Source organism: Pyrus communis, chromosome 6, assembly GCF_963583255.1.
Source record: "Pyrus communis chromosome 6, drPyrComm1.1, whole genome shotgun sequence".
Classification (NCBI taxonomy): Eukaryota; Viridiplantae; Streptophyta; class Magnoliopsida; order Rosales; family Rosaceae; genus Pyrus; species Pyrus communis.
In genome coordinates, this window is record NC_084808.1 from 28,104,676 (window position 1) to 28,118,687 (window position 14,012).

Here is a 14,012-nt window from a genome sequence, read left to right on the forward strand (position 1 = left end):
TCTACCACTACTAGATTTCAAAATTTAAAATTATCTGGTTGTAATAAATAGAGCGTTGAGGAACACTATCACTTGAGAGTGGTAAAAAAAAATGTTCTCCTTAACTTAAAATTAGCAATTACTTACTGACTTGACAATTCAAAAGAATAACGTTAAATTTAGAGTAAATTATAGCAATGGTCCCTTAACTTTAACTCAATTAGAGCAATGGTCCCTCAACTCATCAAAATGGGCAGCTATAGCCCCTCAACTAAAATCCATTATCATTGGTCCCTCAACTTTAACCAAATTGTAGCAATGATCCTTCAACTTTAACCCAATTGTAGCAATGGTTCTTCTAACATAACTCATCTTGACAAAATTCTTATGAAGTTAACAAAAATGACCATAGCTATGCGTTTCGATGAATTGAAAGACCCCCAGTTCTAGCAATGGTCATTCCAACATAACTTATTTTGACAAAATTTTAATAAAGTTGACAAAAAAGATCATAACTACACATTTTGATGAGTTGAAGAACCAATGGTAATGAATTTTTAGTCTAAAAACCATTACTTCAATTTGATTAAAATTAAGAAACTATTACTATAATTTACTCTTAAATTTAAATGGTTGGTAACCGACATCTTCTACAAGAGTTTCACAAGCCTCAATTTATTGAATTTGACACGAATATACATAAGCATCGGTCTTACGTACATAACAAACATCATCCATATTTGGTGACGAATTACTAAATCAACTACTCAGGCCTCCCGCAGTATGGGTGGACAGTCATAAAGCTACAGAACTACAGATGGTTGCCAAGTATATTTGACATATTAACTGCACAGAAATTACAGCAATACAGAATATTGCGCTCAAATGTCCATGTTGTCGAAAATTTCTCCATCTTCATCAGACCGCAACTCGTCCATCCGATATCCATCAGCCACCAAGTTACTGCCAAAAAATGCGAGTAAACAGAAAACCCTTTAGCCGTTGGTTCTTTGTGGGAGGGTTTGTTAAACTTTTTAAGAAGTTTGAGATGATTGTAACCCACCTTAAACAGCAGACACGGAAGCTCACAACACGCTTAAGTTTCCTATTGTAGAAAAAGAAATTGAACGACCATCTGCAGGAAACAAAAGAGCACAGTGATGTTGAAAAGTGTATAGTGACGATGGTACATAAACATCACATTTGGTGCATGTGTAAATTTATCAAGTAACCAGAAAGATAACTCACATAGATCCTCTCTCAACAAACGGATCAGCATCCGAGTCTGGAATGTAACTGTAAACTTCACATTCCGCTAGTCTAACAACCTACATTTGCAAGGTATCAGAACATTGCCACCTAAAATTACTTACATTCACTTCCTTTGACCATATGCTTACCTCATCCAAAGCCTTGTAAAGGGCTTCCAGCAAGGAACTGCCCTCATTTGTCTCTGTCCATTCCTGAATTGAATTGTCCCAAGAAACCAGAGAAACAGGTCAACAACGCCTTCAACATAATAAAGCCGTCAATATTCTATAAAAACTTAATGACATGACAAGTGATAATGCACTAGACTCAGCATCTAGTCACAGTGAACAACGAAATACCACGCATTAAGGATAGTATCATGTCCATTCGAAGAGAAGGCAAGGAATCAAAGAGTACCAACAAGTTATTATCTAACATGAACCAATGAAAATGAAATGTTACCTTACACCAAAAGAAAAATATTGAAATGAAAAATATTGAAATAAGACGGTAACATGGTCCTTTATCGTTCAGAATAAGAGCACACAAAATAAACAATTGAAAACCTGTATTACAAACAAGGAAATATTTTTATCCCTTTTATCAGTGCTATGTGCCTCTGTGTGCCTGTGTGAAAAGGAGGAGAGGGGGGAGGGGGGTTCTATTTGTGTCTCTCTAAATTGTTCAACAGGAGGATTGCAAAGTTAATGTAACTGTCGCTGCACAAAAGCAATATACTCATACAACAAAGCAAGTGCGCTTGTCACCACAGCAATACCTTTGATGCTTCAAACATGTAGGTATCAAAAATCTGCTTAAAACTGTCCCAGCTTTCCTCTGTGAAGAACTGATGAGCATTTACTGCACTGGAAACCACAAAGATGTAGGCAATACACCAATACAAACTACAAAGATACTATTAAAAAGGCACTCCACGTCAATGCATCAGAGTACAATGCACTTCATAGTTGTAAAGTGCAAAATAAAAACAAAATCCACAACACAAATGTTCAACTTTTTTCACTTGGGAAATGGAGAGACTTGAACTCTCAGCTCCATGCAGAGCGACAGTTCGAACTGTCTGTCAAACCTCTTGACAACACTCCCAATGCAAACAGAAGATGATTATAAAGCGGGTTGCCACGTCGCCCAATAAGCTGACCGTGGCATTACCCATAATCTCTTATTCAGGTCTCCATGAAATACAATATGTTTAATAAAGCCCAAAGATACAGGGATACCTGAAGTCATAGTCCGGATACAAGTGATAGAGTGTCAAAACCAGGTAAATCAATGTCTTCCGGCTGCAATGCACATAAAGTATAATAAATTAAACACCGATCAGAAACAACCTGCACCTTTCCGCATCTATCTAATTAACATAGGTCACCTGGATCTAGTCAGCAGGAATTCAGCAGGTGAGGAAGAATCACTGTCAGACGATTTCCCAAGATAATCAAGAATCTGAAATTTCGACAGAAAAATAATATAGAGATCAATCTATCACTTACACCGCAAGAGAATATGGGAATGGCAAAAAATGAAATAAAGAATGAAAAGTAAGAACACATAGGAACACTTTCAGATTCTGGAAGCCGATATGCAGAAGACAGGGATCGCATACGTACATAATCAGATCGATACATCTGATACATATACAGATGAGCAAATCTACAAAGAGATATAAAAATTGTTATATTTTACCTCATTCTCCAAACTGAGAGACAATTTCTTATCGGATCCGGTGTGTTTGCCTAGTAATTAAAACATACCAGAAATTAAGTCTTTCTACAACAAATCACACACACATTTTTAAGGGGAAAAATTCAAAATTCAAAATTCAAAAAAAAAAAAAATGTACTTACAAGAGTAAGCTTCAAGACAACCCTTAATGGTTCGCTCTCCGAGATTCAAATGACTAAAGAAATCATTTAATCTGCAAAAGTAAAGCCCCAGAACTTTATTATATTCACAGAAACGCACAGAACCGGAATGTATGGACTAAATTAAGTGCCTGCTATTGTAAATTTACCGCTCCAGCGGGGTGTATTCCAAGAACTTCATGCTCAGCGAATGTCGAAAGCACTCAATTATTACAGAAAAAGGAGATCCTGTGAAATTAAAAATTAAGATAATTTCAAATTGCAATCACATTTGTATAATTCCCAGCACACACTCCACAGATACAAATCAAAATATAAAATTTTAAAAATAATCATAAAAGCATAATTAAGCGCATGAACTACAAGCATTTACTGAGAAATGGATTAAATTAAACTATAAATACCCACAAAATTAACAAAAAACTGGATAAAAAAATGAGAAAAATGACGAGGCGGGAGTACCTGGGAGGAAATTATAACGAATTGGAAAAGGCGAAGACGACGAGAGTTCCGATTTGGGCGTTAGGGATCGGTAAGAACGGGATCCAGAACGTTTCGGACAGCCCCCAAAATTCGAATATTCCAAATTTTGAATTGCTTTGCGGTTGGTGCTTCGTGGATTACTCTTCAAAGTCAAGCCCCCCACAGTTTTAGCGTGTTGATGCATTATTAGACGGGCGCCACGTGTCTATTATTTCGGACAGTTGACTAGTGGATAAGGATCAGCCGCTCTCGACTGAAATGATTGAGAGCCGGCCCATTTAACCATCCGGCCCACTGGATTTCAGCAATAGACGTTTAATGTTTCATTTTTTTTTTTTGGGCCTCAAGAGTGAAGGCGTATTTGTTACAATAGGCATAGCCCTTCATTTTTAATTTTATTTTGAGCACACTCGTAAGTGAAATGTTTAAGTTTGAATTTGATGGTGACAAGTTTGATATCAATTTATTTCTTCATCTTATGAAATATTATCGTATGAAAAATTATCGCATTAATCTTTTTTGTAGTATGTCATTGTTATATTTGTCGATATTTAATTTTTATCAATTTAATAATTAAGATTCACTTTCGTACCATTGTAGTCAACTTACTTAAAATAGCAAGGCTTTCAAAGGACTCTTATTGGCTGCCAACTCCAGCTAACTAACACCTACTCCGTTACAAATGTCACTAAAAATTACAAAAATAGTTTGTATTTGAAAAAAAATAATGTGAAAATTAGCTATTAAATACGTGAAAATTCTAAATTAATTGATTAAGAAAGTAGTTGATTTCATTCTCATTCACCATTTTCGTATTTATAACTTTCCTAATTCGATAATTAACCCTTTTTTTAGCGTTTAAAATTATAATGTAATTTAATTTTTTTATAACGAACTTAAATAAAAGAAAGAAAAATACGACTTAATAAACAGCATGGCCCAAAGGCTTAAAAATTGAGTAAAACCCTCGTGCCCGCTGCGCGGCGTGCGTTCGCTGAGACCGGCAGCGTTGCAAAAACTAATACGTAAGACGCACTCATTTTCCAATTTCCACTTCCCACCACACCTTCCTCCTCCTCTGCAAATTCTTTAACACGAGAAAAATCACTCTCACTCGCGCTCGCAGATCTCCTCCGCCCTCCCCAACAAAACCCACAACTCCTTTGCAACGGTCCTGTTTCGATTGCTTCGTTTTCCGCCGCTAATAATTTGATCCAATTTCATGTCTCCTGCACTTGGCCTTCTGATTCTGAGCCTCTTTTCGTTGAACTCCGCACTCTCGCCCGCGTCGGCTTCTTCTGCGGCGGGATCTCGCTCGATCCTCCGCGCTGTCAACGACGACAACGCTGATGTTCGAGACTTTGCCGTCGATTTGAACGCCAGCAGCTTCGATGCAGTCCTCAGCGACACCCCTGCCACCTTTGCCGTAGTCGAATTCTTCGCTCACTGGTCAGCTTTTCTAAATTCTATAGGAACCTTTGATTTTATAAGGGAAATAAATTGAACCCCATATTCTTTTTACTGAAAGTATTGATCTTTCAGTGTTACTCACTGGATAATAGATCTATTGGAGGCTACCCATTTTGTTTTTATCTCTAAATTTTCGTTTTTTTTTTCAATTGATTCTGAAGATTTTAATCTTTTTGTCGTTATTGATATTACAGGTGTCCGGCTTGCAGAAATTACAAGGTGTGATATAATCCCAGTTTGTGTTTTTAGCTGTTTTTATAGTTAATGTTGTCTAAACTTATTGTTTAAACTTCAATTTTGCAGCCCCATTACGAAAAGGTTGCTAGGCTTTTCAATGGACCTGATGCTGTGCATCCAGGGATGGTATTGATGACCAGGGTGGACTGTGCATCGAAGGTATAAATATCTTTGTGTGTCTATTTACTTACCCTTTTCGAACTTTATACTGCCCGAGTGAAATGGTAATTTGATTTCTTAAACTTGGAGTTTATCGCTGTAAAAGATGGCCTATTTTCTGGGAATTATAATGTCTATACATTTACACATTATGCAACTTGCTTCCAGGAAATTAAGATAATTGTCGTTGGTGTTGCTAGATGAGTGGTAAATGCGTTTCATTTTGTGAAGGGGAGAAAATAAATAGAGTCTAGTAATGTGAATACACCATTAAGAGAGAGAGAGAGAGAGAGAGAGAGAGAGAGAGTTCATCTTAGATACGATTTACATAGCATGACTAGAGCTTCATTCATGTTTAATTTTCTAGTCTATGTTCTTGTCGTTATGCTGAGTTTGATATTGTTCTGTTTTCATCTCCTTTGAATTCATATATTGCTTTGTTTATGTTTGATTATGAATTTATCACCAAGCATAGCTCGGTCATTAGACCCTACCCTTTAACTTGTTTGAAAGCACAGGTAAATACCAAACTCTGCGATAACTTTTCTGTCGGTCATTATCCTATGCTGTTTTGGGGACCTCCATCTAAATTTGTATCTGCTGGTTGGGGACCTAATCAAGCAAAAAGTGTTATACGTGTAATTGACGATGGACGTACAGCTGATCAGTTGCTTAGTTGGATCAACAAGCAATTGGGCAGGTATGAGGTCTTTGCATTCATTGTTTTCTTAATTGAAAGTTTATGTAGTATTGAATATTTAACTCAAAGAAAGCATCCTGATTGGTAGCAACCTTATGAACATTTATGGTATATATAGGGAAGTGTTATTGGCACTCCAAAAATCTCATTCTACACTCCTCACAAGTGTATTTTTCTTTCCTAATATAGAAAGTTTGGAGTGTAGAATGAGATTTTTGGAGTGCTAATAACAATTCCCTATATTTTTTTGGTTTTATAAATATGTTTTTCAATAGGCAGTTATAATCATAGGAGAGCTCTTATGCTTTAATTGCCCCAAAATGCATGGATTTTTCTTTGAATTTTCCCATGCGATTCCTAGCAATTTAGTTCTCACAATGGAAACTTTAGCAGTTAGTACCAATATGACTGCAGTAGGATATTATACTGAATATTTGGAACAATTTCACTTCATTAGGATCAGAGACATCGTTGAATTTTCCCCTTTGCATTTTATATCTTTTTCCTTACACACTTTATGGTTTCAGCTCATTCAGCTTGGATGATCAGAAATTTGAAAATGAGCATATTTCGTCAAATGCGTCTGACCCCGAACAGGTCATTAGATAACATGGCTTTAAAGTTGTCTTCGGACTATTACAGTTAAAGTAGATTACTTTATTCAAGTTACTAACTTTTGCAACGCATGACTTGTGAAAGATTGCCCGGGCTGTGTATGATGTTGAGGAAGCAACATCAACTGCTTTTGAAATCATCTTAGAGCACAAGGTAGACCACCCTTTTTTCCCTCTCTTTGTTGTTTCTTGGGTCATTTGTACATTTAATTACAGATGTTTTACTATATCTCTGTATCTTCCAGATGATCAAATCAAAAACACGGGCTTCGCTAGTAAAATTTCTTCAACTTTTGGTCGCTCATCATCCCTCCAGGAGGTAAGAAAGATCAATCCTTTTTTCATTCCTCATTACACATTTCCCAGTATTTTATTTCATTGTTTCACGCTGGATACTTGTATTAGGTGCCGAAAGGGAAGTGCAGAGGTGCTTGTGAATTTTGATGACTTGTACCCGCTAGATATCTTGGCAGCTGACAGGCAGGGAGACCAAGATGTACAGGCGGCCTTGCAGAAATTTCAGATTTGTGGTAAAGATGTTCCTCGTGGATATTGGGTAGGTATTCAAAAAGGCTGTATTTGGCAGGAAAAACAAAAAAAAAGGTTCTTAAATATATGAAATAGACGACTTATTTCCTATGCTTTCCTTCGGTATTCTTCACAGATGTTTTGCCGTGGCAGCAAAAATGATACCAGGGGCTTTAGGTAATGTTTGTTTCCAATATTACCAAATATATGTTTCTGTTAAGTAGTTTTCTCTGTGATGCGTTTACATATGCTTCTAGATATATTGGATTTTTTTTAATGTTGATAGTTGACAAGGAGCACCATCCTTGCTCCAAGTTCAATCATATGGTCACTTGTGCATCTGGTTTCTTGGGGACATACTGTTCGGTGGTGAGACCATGAATACGATCCAGTAAAATGCATGTGAACTTGTTGTCCAGAGACCATTCTGTTTTGTGTATACCATGAAGGAATGACAAAAAAAACATCAAATGTTATAGTTCTGTAAAGGGTATTAGCAATAATATCTGTTAAGACTGTTATTTGATGGGTCTCAAGTGGATTGTGCTTTCAGAAACACTGATCACAACAAGCTTAGATTGGGCTATTAGAGATCTCTGCATCTAGGAGACACCTCGTCTAGCACTATATGTTTGTTATGTTAGTGTCGTTCCAAATAACATGTGGATTATAAATGCAATTATTCAGAATTCCAGCAGTGACATGCATTTAACGAGATTTCCTTTTACCCTCTTTATCTTTGACAGCTGTGGGTTATGGGTTCTTCTGCATTCACTTTCAGTGAGAATTGAGGATGGAGAAAGCAACTTTGCGTTCACCACTATATGTGATTTTGTGCACAATTTCTTCGTTTGTGAGGAATGTCGCCAGCATTTTTATGATATGTGTTCAAGGTGAAGTCAACTGGAACTAATCCATTTTTAACAATTTTAATCCTGTTTTATCTAACTCGATGACTTTCCTTTCAGTGTTTCTAGTCCCTTCAACAAATCCCGTGACCTTGTGCTTTGGCTGTGGAGTGCTCACAATAAAGTCAATGAGAGATTAATTAAAGAGGAATCCTCTTTAGGAACTGCCGATCCGAAATTCCCAAAGATGATTTGGCCTCCAAGGCAGCTTTGTCCTTCTTGTTACCTTTCATCGAGCCAGAAAAACAACAAAGTTGATTGGCAGAAGGATGAGGTGTTCAAAATTTTGACCAGTTATTACGGGAAAACCCTTGTTTCTCTTTACAAAGATAAGGGTATTGTTGGGAATGATGAGACTAGCGGCACTGTTGAAGACTTGGTGGCCTCAACAAATGCGCTTGTGGTGCCTCTGGGGGCTGCGTTGGCTATTGCTGTTGCTAGTTGTGCATTCGGAGCACTCGCTTGCTACTGGCGTTCACAGCAGAAGAGTCGGAAGTATTTCCACCACTCTTTAAAGAACATTTGATTATTAGGAGGGTGATGAACTCTCTCATAAAAAGAGGAGGAGAGAGTGAGAGATTGTTAGGAGGTTTTAAAAGTTTCTTATTCATTTTTCTTCCACCGAATTTCAGGCCGAGGAGAAGCTGGAGCTAATTTTGTTGCACCAGAGGGTGGAAAATCAGTCTCTCTAGGAAACACGATACAACCTTGTTCGAGATTGGCCTGCTTGAGGTCCTCTTCTGTACCCTATTTGAGCTTTTCATTTTCCACACATAATGATGGCTGTACAGATTCATCCCGTCTTAATTTTGGAAGAGATGGTTCTAGATCAATGTGGCTGTGTTTCTATCTGTTTTCGGCATCGATCTAGACAAAGATTGGGAAAATGATCGTCTTGATAGACTCGTGTTATTGCTCTTTAATTCTGTTGTATCCAATATACGCAAGAATTTCTTCATGATTAAGAGTGAAATTGTATGAATGCTGTTTCGTCGATGATTTGTTGCAAAACTTCTGGGTTTGAACATCGAAATGACGAAAGATTGCTTGGTGCGATGCCAAATTCAGGATGTACCCGAGTCACTTGCAGAAAGGAGAATGAACCCGACTTTGCAAATGGACCCATCCCCTCCCTCCATGTCAAGCAGATGAAGTTCTTCCCCATTTCAATGGGTTTCTCTTCATTGTTCAAACCACAATCAATTCATCAGTCAATTACCCTTGAAAGAATAGAAATCGTTGCACTGCGCGTGGGATTACCAATTTCTTCGTGCCATAACGTATCCACTAAGTAAACTCGAATTGTAATATGTTGATTAATAATACCACATGACGATGAGTGATTCTGAAATTTAAAATTTTATCATGGATTACGAGTAAATGCACTTTACCAAATTAAGATTCTTTAAGAGTATATTGACATGTTAAAAAAACTTTGAACAAAAATGTTAAAATTTGCCACGTTGTTGCTCAATTAGAGAAGAATAACTTCTATTAAATAAAAAACGTCGTGGTGGATTAGAAGATGAAATTTGTCAAGAATCAACATTGAAGCTCAAGTAATATAGAGCCCAATCATGGGCTCATTTTGGTTTCATGCAAAACTGAGCCCACTCACGAGCTCAGTTTAGTTTCACATATATGTTATTCGATAAGATCCAAATTTCAGGACCTTAATCAACCTGCTAGACTGCTAGTAGCTCAAGGTAGCTATGGAGGAAGGAAGAAGAGAGAAGGCGAAGCTAAGCTCCAGTATTTTTGTAATATTATTTTTAATTTAAATGACCGTTGCAAGCTTCACACTCAAAGTGTGTTCATATACGGATTTGGATTCCATCTGGATCTAAATTGTAGGGATCATAGGGATTCTCACATCTTAGTCATTCATTATGCATCGTGCGGTCAGAAATCATTTGATTTTTTTATTTAAAAAAACACAAATAGTACCTGCCGAAAATTGGTAGTACGATATACAATGAAAGACTAAGATGTGTGTATCCCTAAGACCTCCATAAAGTGGATCCGGAGAGATCCTCTTCCTTCATATACAGCCCGCCCACACAACATTTGCCAGCTGGCAACTCAAACAACTTACTAAAAAAACAATTAATAAACTCATTACATCTAATTAATCCTTAATTGTGATTAAGCTAATCACAGATCATATCATCATTACGGCTAAGGATGCAACATAGCTTCTGAGTCTCTCCTTCCTTTGGCTTTTGAGAAAGTAGACAATATATTTTGTGAGATTTTGGAATCTCCGTGAGATTGATTTAACAGCGTCTCTGTCTCCCCTCAACCAGGTACTCCTCCTCTCTCTCTCTAATTTGTTGATGCTCTTTGGTATTAGGGTTTTTTCCCATGCAGAATTCAGACGGTTCCTTCATATTTTTAGAGTTTTTGTACTTTGATTTGGGAGGCATTCGTTACGAAGATATTTCCTGAGTTTGTATCTTGACATGTTCTCTTTCATTCCATATAGATGGCCTCTCCTGCTGCAGATACCAAATCTTCCATTAGGTCAGTGAAGTACAGATATACCCACCAGCTTTACGACGTGGTTTTTGGCAGCACCACCATCAAAACCTTGGTCACCAGAACACCCGAAGTCGTGGATTCTTGGGTAGGATGCATGCGAAGCCGTGACGACAAAATCAACATCATAGGACTCGATATAGAATGGCGTTCCAAATCGTTGACAGGAGATCATACTCGCCCTTCCACTTTGCAATTCTGCACGGTCCAACGCTCTCCTGGAACAAAATATTTTGCCCTCGAGGAGGGTGGTGGGAATGATTATAAATGTCTTGTCTTTCAGTTTAAGGATTGTGACGAGGTTCCCCAGTCGATCATTAACTATCTTGCCAACAAGAGTTGTGTTTTTGTTAACGAGAGAATGATGCACATTAAGGAGAAACTGAACGAGCATTATAAATTGAACATTGCATATCCGATCGACATTAGCCAATTCATCGAGGTTAGGAAGCCTGAGAAGCCTACTAGTGTGAGAAACAGTGACTGGGACAAAACGTACCTTGATCCTACTCAGGTTCGCTACGCTTGCTTGGATGCTTTTGTTTCATACAAGGAAGCTTCGCATTTTATAAATACAAATCAGGGCCCCAGGAAAGTGAACCGTAGACTCTCTTTGGATGGAATGACGCAATATCTCTTCGGGGAAACAGATCCAGAGATTACGATGGAAGAGGAAAAGAAAGAAGAAGAGGAAGTGGAAGAGGAAGACTTTGATGTGATTGTTTCCGACGAAGTGGTAGACGAAGACTATGATGTGGTAGGGGAAGATGAAGAATTTGACATGATTTCTCACAGAGATGTGTATGAATTGGAATATCCACCTCCAAAATAAATACCGAGATTGAATGTAAAAAGATGATATACTATTCAGTTTCTTTTGCTCTATCAACCTTTTATATACTGAATGTTGGTAGTATTTACATTCCAACTTACATATGATTTGTCAGCTTTGGTTGCTTGACTAGTATTTTCTCAGTATAATTTCTGTTTATATACAGTAGTATTGATTTGTCAGCCTTGCAGGCGGATTTCGATCCATTCTTTTTCGGCCTTGATTGATGCCTCTTGCTGAAACTTCCTTTCTCCTTATGATCACAAAGCCAATACCAGATTCTTATTTTCGAATTTATCACTTCGATTTGCTGGTGTTGGACTGAATTTAGCGAACACGAATGAAATGGGGCTGGGGCTCCGGCTCAAGCTGCAGGATTGTTGGCTCTGTTTCTTCATCTGAGGAGGTTGCTGATGAACTCGAAAGATCCTGATCGAATTTCACCAGCCATATCAACATATGAACTAGTTAGTGCATTGTTAACATACTAATTGGTTAGCGTTAACATGCATGCACAAATACTAGGAAGAGAATGCAAATACGTACTTGGTGGCTTCGCCGACGCTGAAGAGCAGTTACTGCCATCAACATTGCATAGATTGGCAAGACAATCCCAACAGTTCGTAATAGTAACAACTGCACAAACACGAGTGAGAAATTAATCGAAGGTCAGATGTGTAGATGCTGTACCTTTCACCTTATTGATCTTGAAATTAATGACGCAGGGTTGAAGCTAGTTCATAGATGTTTTTACCATAACAAGTGGGAGAGAGTACTCTTTGTTTCCGCTGATGATGAGAGGAAGCGTATGCCGGAGAATAAGCAGAACCATGAACTGCTTGCACACCATGAAAAAACACCAAAACATGTTCAGATATGATCACCAGGATAAGAAAATGCAGAATTCATCAGCTTAATTATTATTTTCTCGAGGAAGAGAGATTACAATGAAAGCGAGCCAACGACAGCAGCACACATTTCTTGCAGTAGAAGCTGAGTAATCATCATAGCCAGGGTTAAGATAATCGCGATCAGTTGCAACCATTGCTATGATTCGCGGACTGTCCCTTCTCGAAATCTCCCAGTTTCCCCTGTTATTAAAACAAAAATCGATTCAGAAAGAGACGTACTTGCAAAAAGCCTCATCGCTTGGAGATTATAATTTACCTGAAGTTCATAGGTATACGCCCCAATTGAAACAGCGGAGGAGGAGCTGTGTAACCAGGCTTGAATTGCTGATGGCATATCTCACAAACTGTGTCACCTTTTTCATTACACCACCTCTGTACACATCTTCTGTGGGCGTACTGCAAGATTAGGACACCAGTGAAATTCAATTTCGACCACGGAAACACACACGAAATTCAAATGTGGGACGAGGAATGAACGATACATCTTTAACTTTTGAGTTGTTCTGGTTAGAATTCATTAATCCTCGAAAGGACGACAAGGATGTCACACAACAAAATTGAAGTTTAAGAATTAGGGGATTGGCAATGAGATTTACTGACCCTTAAGCTGCCACAACAAGAGCACGGTGTCTCCATGTTTGAATCCTGATCTTCATCCTGGCATATCCTGCATTCTGCTAGCTCCCCACGAGGGGAAGAGACATCTTTAAAATCGATTTTCTGACAAGAGACATCGATTTTCCTATCTTCGAGCGCTGAGGATGCGGCTTGCATCGATCTGTTTCTGCTCTCGATCGCAGCTTCTAGCGTGGTTTCAGTGATCAATCGATCCACCAACAATACAAAGTGCTCCCCCATCCTTAAAATCTCCACAACAAACAGAGGAATTCACAATGTTTCAAGGAAACCCCCTAGAGAATATACAAATCCATTTTGGTTACTACATGACAATTGAGCTATATTGAAAAATATAGAATACATAATTCACTACAACAAGAAGCAGAATTCAACGAAAGAACGTGCACGGATTTAAATTCTTTGAACATATTTGGAAGGCACTCTATCTAACAATTGAATCGCGGCTATCAGTACGTATGACATATGGATACAGGTAAAACAGTGAAGCTCGAAACGACACGAACCAGCTAAAAATTGAACCAAAACAGAGGTGCCCCTTTAAAAGCAACAAAATTAAGTGAAAGTAGAGAAATCTCAATGATTAACAAAAAGAAAGAAAAAGAAAAGGAAGAAGAAAGTACCCAGAAAAGAGAACAAAGTGAGATGCCAGAAAGTTGATACCTTTATGAAAACCAAGGCCTCAAAGGCATCAAGAAAACAGGGAAGGAAGAATCTGAGACTTACACGGAGAAGTTAGGGTATCCTGGAAGCCAAGAGATTGAGTGACTTGTTTGTGGGAGCTCAATTCACAAGACAAATAGTATTGCATCTTAATCCAAGACTAATTAACATGTGTGTTCTAAGTTAGTGGCGTTAATACAACTCTCTCTCTCTCTCTCCC

At 38.0% G+C, this 14,012-nt stretch overlaps 3 protein-coding genes across 5 annotated transcripts; 1 reads left to right on the plus strand and 2 right to left on the minus strand.

Moving 5' to 3' along the window:
• Positions 1–638: 638 nt before the first annotated feature.
• On the minus strand, positions 639–3,729 carry LOC137737568 (uncharacterized). The gene is made up of 11 exons (XM_068477090.1): positions 3,576–3,729; positions 3,263–3,341; positions 3,096–3,166; positions 2,935–2,984; positions 2,621–2,694; positions 2,472–2,534; positions 2,009–2,096; positions 1,380–1,442; positions 1,228–1,307; positions 1,043–1,114; positions 639–942 (listed from the first exon to the last, which is right to left on the minus strand). Exons 2-11 carry the CDS (start codon positions 3,292–3,294, stop codon positions 861–863), a joined length of 675 nt encoding a protein of 224 aa, XP_068333191.1. The 5' UTR covers positions 3,295–3,341; positions 3,576–3,729; the 3' UTR covers positions 639–860.
• Positions 3,730–4,548: 819 nt separating this feature from the next.
• On the plus strand, positions 4,549–9,170 carry LOC137736910 (sulfhydryl oxidase 2). Of its 2 annotated transcripts, XM_068476226.1 has the most exons (12): positions 4,549–5,045; positions 5,261–5,285; positions 5,370–5,462; positions 5,981–6,162; positions 6,690–6,759; positions 6,862–6,930; positions 7,022–7,095; positions 7,182–7,332; positions 7,441–7,481; positions 8,051–8,197; positions 8,273–8,707; positions 8,845–9,170. In XM_068476226.1, the coding sequence occupies exons 1-12, from the start codon at positions 4,819–4,821 to the stop codon at positions 8,864–8,866; spliced, it is 1,536 nt and encodes a 511-aa protein (XP_068332327.1). In that variant the 5' UTR covers positions 4,549–4,818; the 3' UTR covers positions 8,867–9,170. The 2 variants fall into 2 exon arrangements, with proteins under 2 accessions (XP_068332327.1, XP_068332326.1); XM_068476225.1 differs by having other exon boundaries at positions 8,273–9,170.
• Positions 9,171–11,433: 2,263 nt separating this feature from the next.
• Positions 11,434–14,012, minus strand: LOC137738265 (uncharacterized). Of its 2 annotated transcripts, none has more exons than XM_068477894.1 (7): positions 13,793–14,012; positions 13,094–13,404; positions 12,750–12,889; positions 12,529–12,673; positions 12,337–12,417; positions 12,129–12,218; positions 11,434–12,011 (listed from the first exon to the last, which is right to left on the minus strand). In XM_068477894.1, the coding sequence occupies exons 2-7, from the start codon at positions 13,349–13,351 to the stop codon at positions 11,910–11,912; spliced, it is 816 nt and encodes a 271-aa protein (XP_068333995.1). In that variant the 5' UTR covers positions 13,352–13,404; positions 13,793–14,012; the 3' UTR covers positions 11,434–11,909. The 2 variants fall into 2 exon arrangements, with proteins under 2 accessions (XP_068333995.1, XP_068333994.1); XM_068477893.1 differs by having other exon boundaries at positions 11,435–12,011; positions 13,856–14,012.

Coding starts and splice junctions, on each gene's coding strand:
- LOC137737568 (XM_068477090.1), bottom strand. CDS start 3,294: ATGAAGTTCTTGGAATACACCCCGCTGGAGCG. Junction 1,115..1,227: donor TTTGTTGAGAGAGGATCTAT/GTGAGTTATCTT, acceptor TGTTTCCTGCAG/ATGGTCGTTCAATTTCTTTT. Junction 943..1,042: donor TTCCGTGTCTGCTGTTTAAG/GTGGGTTACAAT, acceptor ATTTTTTGGCAG/TAACTTGGTGGCTGATGGAT.
- LOC137738265 (XM_068477894.1), bottom strand. CDS start 13,351: ATGGGGGAGCACTTTGTATTGTTGGTGGATCGATTGATCACTGAAACC. Junction 12,674..12,749: donor CGTATACCTATGAACTTCAG/GTAAATTATAAT, acceptor TTTTAATAACAG/GGGAAACTGGGAGATTTCGA. Junction 12,418..12,528: donor GTCGTTGGCTCGCTTTCATT/GTAATCTCTCTT, acceptor GTGTGCAAGCAG/TTCATGGTTCTGCTTATTCT.
- LOC137736910 (XM_068476225.1), top strand. CDS start 4,819: ATGTCTCCTGCACTTGGCCTTCTGATTCTGAGCCTCTTTTCGTTGAAC. Junction 6,931..7,021: donor AAATCATCTTAGAGCACAAG/GTAGACCACCCT, acceptor TGTATCTTCCAG/ATGATCAAATCAAAAACACG. Junction 7,096..7,181: donor GCTCATCATCCCTCCAGGAG/GTAAGAAAGATC, acceptor TACTTGTATTAG/GTGCCGAAAGGGAAGTGCAG.